This window comes from Triticum aestivum, chromosome 1D, assembly GCF_018294505.1.
Source record: "Triticum aestivum cultivar Chinese Spring chromosome 1D, IWGSC CS RefSeq v2.1, whole genome shotgun sequence".
Lineage (NCBI taxonomy): Eukaryota > Viridiplantae > Streptophyta > Magnoliopsida > Poales > Poaceae > Triticum > Triticum aestivum.
In genome coordinates this window covers 321,947,332-321,958,491 of record NC_057796.1, presented here as the reverse complement: position 1 = coordinate 321,958,491, position 11,160 = coordinate 321,947,332, and the positions used below count along the sequence as shown (strand labels likewise).

Below are 11,160 nucleotides of genomic sequence, written 5' to 3'. Positions count from 1 at the left end.
GAGATGCGATCGCGGCTGTCGGCGGCTGGGCGCCGTGGCGCGATGAAGAAGAGGCGGCGGCGGCGCAAGAGGCGGCTCGGGTTAGGTCTCCCGGCTCCCTTCGAAAAGCCGAGCAAATAATGATTGCTTCTTGCTTGATTAGATTGATACATCTCCTCTCCTTATATAGAGAGGTTTACTTGACTACTAAGCAAACGATCCTAATAACAATAAGATAATTGGGCTAAGCCCATAATAACGATAAGATAACTTGGGCCACAACCCACTGAGCTAAGCCCCTAATATGCCGGTCATCACAGCACCTATGACACGGGGCCGAATACACCTACATGCTCATACGGCGAGGCAGATCCTATTTGCCTAGCGACTGCACGCGCGCTCCCCTCTTCGTGCTGCGTATGTTTAGGGCTGGCTTAGCTAGCACTTTCGGTTTTGGGAAGGTTCCAGAATGTTCCCAAACCGGCTTTACTTTTTTTCCTTTCGTTTTTTTCACCTTTTCATTTTCGTTTTTTCTATTTACTTTTTCTTTCTTTTTTCCATTTTCATTTTCATTTTTTTCCTTTTTTATTTTCCATTCCAAATTTTAATATTTTTTATGTAATTTGGGAACTTTTTTTATAATCGGTGAATATTTTTTGAAATTCAAATTATGATCATTCAATTCAAAATTTTGTTCATCAAAATAAAGAAATGTTCATGAATTTCTAAAAGAATCATCATATTTAAAAAAAGTTCATCGAATTCAAAAAAATCTTCACGAAGTGAAAATTTGTTCATCAAATACAGAAAAATGTTCACTCAATTTAAATTTTGTTCATGAAATATAAAATATTTTCATCCAAATTTAAATCTGTTTCAACAAAATACAAGAAATGTGTATTTGTGAGAAATGTTGAACATTTTTCGAATTTCTGAACATATTTTTAAATTCGTGAAATTTTTTAGTTTGAGAACATTTTCTTGAAATGTATGAACATTTTTTGTTGGACAAACATTTTCCTGAAATTCATTAATATTTTTAATCAGTGAACAGTTTTTGAATCAATGAACTCTTTTTGTCATTGACAATCTTCTTTTATTTTGGGATGATTTTGAAAAACATTCATGCTCATTTTTTTAATTAACAAAAATTTTGTTCAGATTCAAACATTTTTTCAAAATCATTACATTTTTAAACCACGAACTTTTTATGATTTGTGAAACATTTTTCGAAAATTCATATTTTTTGAAATATGGAAATTTTTTGAAATCCCAAATTATTTTAAAGAAGGAAAAATAAAAACAGGAAAATAAAGCAAAAAACAATATGAAAAAACAGGGGGTTGTTCCGGCCCGCGCTGGCTCTTTTGCTAGCGCGTCACGTGCGGTACAGGAGATCCCATACGGGCGCTGCCTCGTTCGCCAGCGCATCACGTGCGGTACCTGTTACGCCCGAACATAACCTGGCGCACACTAGAGCACCCTGTTGGGTCGGCCCATGAAGGCGTTGTGCATCGAGCCTAAAAAACCAGCAAAAAATTGCCTTCTCCAGGTTTCGAACTCAAGTCACTGAGTCTGTATCCAAGCTAGTGCAACTTGACACTTCTGAATGATAATAGCACCAACCGTATAAGGACAAATGTGTTCGTGATATTTATTGCACAATACCCTCAATCACTTAGATTTTTGAATTATGTAGAAAAATTGTGAAATTTAAAAAGTCCATCATTTTGTGAAATAGTTGATGAAAACAAAAAAAAAGTTTAAAGCCTATAGAAGTGTGCATCTATTTTGAAAAAATTTCATGAAAAACAGAAAAAAATCAACGCTTATGGAAAAAGTTCATCAATTTTGAAAAACAATTCAGCAAGTTTGAAAAAAGTTCATCAAATTTGAAATTTTTTTATCAATTTTTAAAAAAGTTCGCTGAGTTTAGTAAAATGTCAGCAAGTTTCAAGAAAAGTTCATCATTTTTTTTAAAAAACATTTATTTCTAAAAAAATCATCGAGTTTGAGAAAAGTTCATCGAGTTTAAAAAAATTCATCAATTTTGAAAAAAATTCATGAATTTTGAAAAATGTTCATTGAATTTGAAAAAAGTCATCAATTTTGAAAAAAGTCACAGAATTCGGAAAGAAGTTTGTCAATTTTGAGAAAAAGTTCATCAATTTTTAAGAAAAAAAATCAATAATTAAAAAAACGTCAAACCAGGAAGAAGAAAAAGTGAAAAGAAGAAATAAAAGTAGAAAGAATAAAAGAACGGAAAGATGTAACTATTCACGTGGGAATTGGTGGCGGGATGGCTAGTGCTTGCTAATTCAAAGCAGGATGTTGCGGGTTTGAGTGGCACCAGAGCCTTGTTTTTTCCGCGTTTTGAAAAAAAGAAGAAAAAAATGTAAATGGGCCGGCCCAGCACGGAGGGCGGTATGCGCCCGTTTGCGAAGACGCCTATAAGTTTGCCATACGGCGATACGTTTGGCTGTTTTGCGATTTGTGCAAACTCGCAGCAACATGCAGCACATGGAAGATTGACATATGCCGTGAGCCTTGTCACGCTCCATGATGCAGCACTCGTACTGGTACCCAAGATGATATAGTTAAGTCACAGCTCACATGGCTAACCATAATTTTGTCCGTACATAATGAACGGATGTCAAGAAACATGTTTTCCTACATGTGGCGGACAGAGAGGCTGCCTACCATTTTTACCTCCGACATGTTCTAACAGCCATACATCCTCATTGCTCCTTGTTTGGCCCCTTCCCATAATAACCTGGCAATGGCATTTTCTGTTCCTCTGTCCCACCTGAAACCGCAAACCAAAAGAAAAGAAAGGGAGAGCAAACAACGCGACGGAAGTGAAGCCTAGAATCGTCTTCGTTCGTCCGATCCTGATCAGATGGCCCGGGTTGCGTCCAGCTGTGCCGCCCTTGTGGCGCAAAGGTCCTCCCCGAAACTTTGCAAACGTATAGGTCCTTTCAGTTCGATCCAACCCGACACCGAACTCACACGATGTGAGGGTGTATGTGTGGTGCAGGAGGGGATTTTCCGCCGCGATAACCGCAATCGATGTGTCGGTGAAGAAGGTCGAGGAGAAGGCGGTGAAGCTGGGTATGGCGGCGACGGAGGACACGACGGAGGACAAGACGGCGTTCTGGGAGCCGGACCCCAAGACCGGCGACTACCGGCCGGTGACCGGCACCAAGGAGGTGGATCCGGCCGACCTGCGCGCCGAGGTGCTCAAGCGGAGGTTGCTGCAGCAGCAGTGATGCGCGTGCTGCAAACACGCTGCCGGCCCAGGTTCATACCGCCATGTACAGCAAAACGTGAACGGGCGTGGTAACTATATTTACTATGCGCCATGTCGGACAACAACCTGTCAGGAAATTGCTTCCTTTAACTCTAGCAAATACTTACACTTTTACTTGTTCTACGCAAATCGTCTAAAATTTCGCAGTGACTTTGCGCACCACGACAAGAACATTCCGTTGATAGTTGGGGGCAACTTTAAGGGCTCTTTAGTTCAAAGGAATTTTATAGGATTTCTAAAGGATTGAAATCCTTAAGATTTTTTCCTATGATGGTCCTTTGGTTCATAGGATTGAATCCCGTAGGAATTTTTTCTATACTTTTTCTATTCCTACGTTTTCAAAATCCTATGAATCAAAGAGGCCCTTAACCTGATCCGCTCGGGGCGGACAAGAATAACGATAACATAGACTGAGCTAGGGTGTCCATGTTTAATAATGCCATCGCGGCTGCCGCTCTCCGCGAAGCTGCACGGACAGGCGCCAGGTTCACATGGACTAACAAACAACTGAGACATGTCCGTAGCGTGTTAGACCGGGTATTCTTCACCCTAAAGTGGGAGGTTCTTTTTCCTCTCTGTTCTCTGTTGGCGGAGATGAGAATTGGCTCCGACCACGTCCAACTGATTCTATCCTCAGGGAAGGACTCCATTCGGTGTGGTAGTAGATTTTATTTTGAAACGGCCTGGCTCCAGTCAGAGAGGTTTACGCAAATGATCTTCGATCGTTGGGAGCTGATTACTTCGCAGCTAGGGCGCCAACGCGGTCCTGCGGAGTTCTGGATTGCAACGGCCAGCGTCCTACGGGCGTTTTTACGTGGGTGGGGGGCCAACCACGGGAGTGAATCCAAGAGGGAGGGAGCTAGGATAGTCGACGAGATTGCGTCGCTAGACGCCCAGGCTGACGCCTGGCCCTTCTTGGAAGGTGAATGGGCCCACAGATATGCCCTAGAAAACCAAGTCCTCGCGATTTTGAGAGCAGAAGAAGAATATTGGCAGCGTAGGGGCGGCGTCAAATGGTTTACTAAAGGAGATGCGAACACCGGTTACTTCCACGCGTATGCGAACGCTCAGAAGCGCAAATGCTCCATCTTGCGTCTCCAATCTGATAATCGCCTCCTCCTGACCCGGAACGACATAGTTCGCCATATATACGAGTTTTTCATTGGCATGTTAGGGACGGCTGATGAAAAGACTTTATGCCTGCGGGAGAATTTGTGGGATCCAACGGAGCGGGTATCGCAGGAGGAGAACGATGGGCTCGCTCTGTCCTTCCTACCAGAAGAGATCGACACGCCCGGCCCTGATGGTTGGCCCGTCTGATGCGGAGCATCCTACGATCATCCCCATGTACACTCGAGCCTACGCCATTGGACCTAAGGTGAACCCGCTCCTAAATGCTTCTCCTTTCCATTCATGTGAGACATGGTTGCTACATAATGCAAGGACACTACACATGCCTAGGTACCAAGGAGACCCTCTCGGAGATGCTCGGAATGATGGACAAGTCCCCAAGTACAAGGATGAAGGAGCACGACGAGAGGAACCGGAGAAAGGCTACAGGACCCGGACATCTGGCCCCTCCCGCAAGCCCGGACATCCGGCGCCCATCACAGAAGGCACCCGAAGCTGAACCACGTTAGCCCGGACATCCGGCCAGAGGCCCGGACATCCGGCTCTTCTCGAGCCGCCGGACATCCGGCCCCCAGCCCGGACATCCGACCCTGACTATCCAGAGACTACAGAAGTTTGCACCGCCAGCCCGGACATCCGGCCCCTCCTGAAGCGCCGGACATCCGGCCCGTCGCCCGGACATCCGGCTCCATCTGTCTGTGCACAGTAAAGGGCCGAGGCCCGTGTACCCCTTCGACCCCCTAGACTATATATACTCCTTCTCCTCCATCTTTCTAGGGTTAGCAAAAGATTAGCTCATTTAGAGATAGAGCTTTGCTCATCCATATCGGATCTACTCCACGAGAGAGACCGCGGCCCCTCTACGGAGACGATCCACCTTGGATTCAAGACCTCCTCACGGAGAAGACCCCCATCAAGACCTCCTCACGGAGAAGAACCGGTTACCCTTTGTATCGTCCTTTGTTGATCGTGGATCGTGTATCTCCCTTTGTATTCTTGGATCTAGCACATGTGTGATTGTTCTTGTTGGCTTGAGTGATTCTCTCGTGTCTTCCCCTTGTGTTTCCCCTCGTGTTCTTCGTGTTCTTAGTTGGGATCCGCTCCTTTCGTGAAAGATCGGCCATCTAGGGTTCCACCCTACATCATCTTGGTATCAGAGCCAGCTTGTCTCATGATATCATCTTGGTATCATGAGCCACGTTGATCACGATTTCGGAGCCCCCTCTCTTTGTTTTCTAGCTTGATTTTGTTGTTTTTCGTCCTAACCCGAAAATTGCCCCTCAAAAATAGCCCCAAATTTTTTTGTGATTTATTGGTGTGATGAAGTTTTGTTGGATTTGATCCGCGGATTTCGTGTGTTGCAGGTAGATCTAGTTTTTCCCCATCTTTTCCCCAATTTCCATCCACAAAATCTTCCGAATTTTGCCCCGGATTTGACCTCTCCACGCGGTGTTCATCCACGGATCCCGAGCCCGGACATCCGGCCCGGCCCGGACATCCGGTCATCAGCCCAGACATCCGGCCCCTGACAGCATCAACTCCATCCTCCACTCCGTTTACCGCCTAACTTTCGTCCAATTTTGTTCCGGAGCCCACATACACTTCCGCATACCACCACCATTTCCGCGTAGCACCACCATAGCCTTTCCCGCATAACCACCACCAACTTCCGCAACCTAACCAATTTTGTTCCCCTTAGCATTTGAGGTTGTTTGAGTTGTGATTCAAGTCTCCTAAGGTGTTTCGGCTACTTAGGGATGATTGCTTCTTCATCAACCGCCACCATAACTTCCGCATAGGCTTACCCACCATACACTTCCACCAACCCAACTTAACCCAATTTTGTTTGTGTTGTGAGTTGTGTCTCCTAAGGTGTTTCGGCTACTTAGGGACCGTGTTTCGAACTCCGACACCGTGTATAGTCCATCCACCTTACCCTCGACTTCCGCATTGCGTCTCAAAACCCATCATTGCATTTCCGCAATCCCTTTGAGCTTCCGCAAAACCACCACCCCTTCCGCTACCACCATTTGACATTTTAGATTTTGAGTTCGCGGTTTTTTTCCGTTTCCTAAGGTGTTTCGGCTACTTAGGGACGAGTCTCCATCATCTTGGTATCTACATCAAGAACACCGCCACTCATCATCGCCTCGGCGGGTAACCTCCATATCATCTTGGTATCGTGGTATCCCTCCATTGTATATTCCCTTGCACATTGCATTGTTAACCCCTAGCCCATTTTGCGTCACTTGCCTATTGAGACTAGCCATTTGAGTATTGCCAGCAACGGTACTTGTGCACATTAGTGATCTACACTATACATTGCATACATACCATATCATATTGGTATCATATCATCTCGTGTGCCTCAAGTTTGTTCCCGCATATACACAATTGCTATCTTGGTTTGTGCATTTCGCAGAGTGGCCATACATACAAAAAAACAATAAGCTTTTAAGCAAAAGAGAAAGAGCAAATAACTTGTAAGCAAGTGCCATAGCATCATACCACATTACATATAAGATTGTCATATCCGATCATCTTGGATCATCTTGAGAGAAACATCGGGAACCATACATACATAGCATACTTGGGATAGAAGTTTATCCATTTTGCATATCATAGGTTGTGCACAAGTGTCGTATCCGCCTATAGAGCAATCGTGCTAGCGTCTCTCTTGAGTTGTGCAACACGAGCGTTTTCCGTGGACTCCACATTTTGTGCTCACTCCTTGGTTGCACGACCCCATTTATCTATCCTTGTGTGTGTTTCCGTGTGCCATTCTTTGCTATTGGTCTACTTGTTTCACTTGCGAATTTGTGAATCTCTTTCAACATTATTGACTCTTGCTAACATTTTGCATCAAATTTTTGTGCCACTATCCTCACCAAGCTTCACCATAAGCCTTATTTGTGTAGGTGTGAGAAACCGACAAGAATTGGTACCAATTGTGCTATTTCCTTGTTACACATTGAGTGATCATTGATCCATCTTCAACATCGGTCAAGGTACATTTGGTATAAGTTCTTCTCTTTCTCACACTCATATTTGCTCGAGTCTTGTGATGGATAGGCAAGGCATTTCATCTCCGGTCTTCGACAACAACGACGGCGTGAACAACTACATCACCAAAATGTCCATCTTCGGACTACAACACGAAATGCAAGGCGCACAATCTACCTTGCGAGAGCGCCTCGACAACCTCGCCATCGACATACGACACTCCGAAGCAAGGAAAAGGGACTACATCGACACCAAGTTGGGTGAGCTAAAGGATCAACTACGAGACATGGTGGCCGACTACAAGTCTTCTTCCCCTTCTTCATCCTCAAGGCGGCGGCGAGCAAGTCGATCATCTTCGGAGCGCCCACGCGACACAAGTGCAAGTCGTCCACGTCCACATCTACATGGCGACCACCATCACGTTCATGATCCACATCGTCATGAAGGGCAAGTCACCTCCAAGCATCATGTGCACGACGACGACGAACGACATCTACTACGAGCTCAAGTACGACAACGACACCATCAACATGAAGATGCTCCAGAAGCGCAAATGCACAAGTGCCAACAAGCTCTACTTCACGCCAAGTCCAAGCCTCAAGAGCAAAAGAGAAGACCGCGAGACGAGCACCACCAAGACGGAGCTACGACTACAACAACCACTTCGGCATCTTCGCCAAGTGCTATGAAGGCATTTTCGCCTTTGGACGTTCGACATATTCGCCTACTTCCCACAAGTACGCCTACAACGACTTCATCAAGTCCAAGGCGACCACCTACGAGCGAGGGCGACACTTCCATCTTCGGAAGCCCCTCAAGGAAGATGGCCGAGCATGGGAAATTCCCTTCGGTCATGGAGACGAGCTACGAGGTGCCACATCATATGGGCCTCCGACAACAAGACGGCGACAAGAAGGTTGAGCATGGGACTATCCCTTCAACCAAGGCGGCGATAGGAGTTGAACATGGAGACGTTTGCACCAACATCTCTCCGACACCCACATATCATGAGATGACCCAATTCCCATGTGAGGAGAGCCACCCAACCATGAGTGACATGAGTGACTCCATCAAATATGACATTGAGTGCATTTCCTATGAGAGGATGAGTGTGACCACCACTAGCCCCACACATGAGAGCATGCCACACATCCTATGTGAGGTTGAGTGCCATTTGAGTGACTCCACCAACCATATGAGTGAGAGCATCTTACCGGGAGTGAGTGAGCCACAACACTTAGTGAGTGAGGTAGTTGAGACGGCACGTGAGGCCACTATGATTTCTAACGACTTAACCTCTACTCCGAGTGTGTTTTCTTCTTTGGTGCTAGGTCTCGTACATGACGACATGCCTATCATCAACAAGTCCATACATCCAATGGAGATGAAGATGGCCATTGTGGACGATGATGAACCCCCCACATGGTACCATCAAGTTGCAACCTCACCTACAACACATGAGCTACGCTCCAAAGGTCACATAGGTGATAGTGCTTCTCTTGTCCCACTAGTGGACTATTTTCCCAATGATTGCTTGCATGATGTTGATCCACCTATTACCATGCTTCATGCTAGTGCAACTTCTTCATGTCATGACTTACCCATTTATGATGAATATGATGATGAGCATGTTGACTTGCCTAGTTATGATGCTATGCTCCATAGGATATCATGTGAAAATTCTATTGGTCACTTCATGTTTGACAATCCATTGAACTTGTCATATGCTATGAGTGAGATCTCCCATATTGCTTCATTTCAATCTCAACATAGTAACTATGCATGCCCCATTAAAATAAATCCCATTTGCACTTATGGCATAGATGACGAAATGATGGTCATTGGCTTTTGTTTTTCATGTGATGATATTGCCATGCTTCCTTTACATGATTTACGCAATTCATCTACTATACCATGCCATGATCACATTGTTCCAAATATGCATTGTTTTGGATGTTGTAAATATTCTCCATGGGATGTTTCCACTAATGCTCATGAGGAGACCCCCATAGTTTCCTCATACATATTAGGAGATTTTGATGCATTCCATACTTTGCATGATTCCCATAATTGCGTGCACCATATGCATTCCATGAATAACAATGCTCTACATATTTCCCATGATGCATTACATCCTTTGAGTCTCCATTATGCTATACATAACACCAAACCTATCATGATGGATGACATGTTTCTATATCACGCATCTCATTTATTTGAGCATTGGCTATTTTGTGCTAACCGACACATGCACGTGCGCATCATGATGGATGATGTGTACATCTACCACACACACACAATTTTCCCTTTGTATTTGTTTTGTGTAGGTACTCACGTATACTCGTCAACCTCTCAATCCCAAGAGTTGACGAAACGAGCTCTTGAGAGCAAAGATGACTTGGGATCCCGTGGACTATCCTTACCATCATTCCCTTCGCGCAATGACTTCACGCATTCCTTTTACTTGTCTCTCACACGGCTATGGTCTATTTACCACTTATCACCTTATGCCCATTCTATCGTGTTCACTTTGCATGTTATGCTTGCTTCTATGCCTTTGCCATGCAATTGTGACCCTTGTTTGCATCTACCCATGATTCACCATTATGCAACTCCTATGTGTATTTGCATGCTTGGTGGAGATCCTTGTTGCTATTGCCATGTTTATCATGTGCCTCATACTATTGTTGATTCTTGTGTTGGGAGAGTCATGATGTTCCATTGCTATTTACATAGGACTTCTTGCCAATACAATGATGATATTTTGCTCATATCTTGCCTTTATGCTTGTGAAATGTCATGTGCATTATATATGCCCACTATTTGCACACATGACATTCTTGCCATGATTCCTTCTAGTACGTTGCATCTTCGCACTACTAGCTTGGTTGACTTGATCACTATGATTACTTGCTTGGTTGCATCACCCATGTTCCATTACTCGCTTTCTTGGGTTGATGACATATATGCTCATGCCTCTCACATGATATATCTTGTTTATTGTCACTTGCCTCCAATAGTTGCCTCTATGCTTAATGATCTTGGAGACTTGGATACTTCACTTGTGATGCATGCTTGGTTGATTGAGCCTATTGTCCTTGGTTGTAGTTGCATCATATGCTTACATACCATGTCACACCTTGTCCTTTCTTATGATAAGAATGATGAGAACACTTGTTGGGTATCTTACCACTCGAATGATAGGTGCTACATTTACACTAACCTCATTTGTTTTTTCGAGTGTTTATCATGTTCTTTCATTTTGAGGAATTCACAAGGCGGTACCATCGCGAGACATATTGGTCATGTGAAGGTGTACATGATGTGCAACACCAACATTTTCGACATCCTCATAAAGGTGAACTCATTCCGTTTGAGCCACCTTCAAATATGCATATTGGATGGGCCATGCTTTCATTGTTGTCTCCTTCTTCTTGTCTACATGATACATATATTGGATGGAGGACCAACATTGGAGATGGACCCTATGGACCTTCAAGTTGAGGAGTGCCACGACATCGAGCATTGGTACATCAACACTCCTTTGACACCTTGCACCACCACATACATATTTATTGATTGTGTTCCCATATGTCTTGCTCGATGGACATATCATACCCATAGCAAATTTGCATCTTATGCATGGATTGACTCACCTTATTATTGCCTTGTTGCATCTTGTATTTCTATGTCATCCATGATATATGCGCTTATGCACTTCCTAAGCAAATTTGTTG

General features: G+C 44.4%; 1 protein-coding gene across 1 annotated transcript; it reads left to right on the top strand.

Annotated features, from left to right (window-relative positions):
* The first annotated feature begins 2,769 nt into the window (after window positions 1-2,769).
* On the top strand, window positions 2,770-3,410 carry LOC123169361 (late embryogenis abundant protein 2). Its single transcript, XM_044587200.1, has 2 exons — window positions 2,770-2,922; window positions 3,017-3,410. The coding sequence occupies exons 1-2, from the start codon at window positions 2,879-2,881 to the stop codon at window positions 3,246-3,248; spliced, it is 276 nt and encodes a 91-aa protein (XP_044443135.1). The 5' UTR covers window positions 2,770-2,878; the 3' UTR covers window positions 3,249-3,410.
* Window positions 3,411-11,160: the final 7,750 nt, after the last annotated feature.

Excerpts from the sequence above, each read along its gene's own strand:
- LOC123169361 (XM_044587200.1), top strand. The coding sequence starts at position 2,879 with ATGGCCCGGGTTGCGTCCAGCTGTGCCGCCCTTGTGGCGCAAAG. Across the intron at positions 2,923-3,016 it reads GCCGCCCTTGTGGCGCAAAG|GAGGGGATTTTCCGCCGCGA; the intron begins GTCCTCCCCGAA and ends TGTGTGGTGCAG.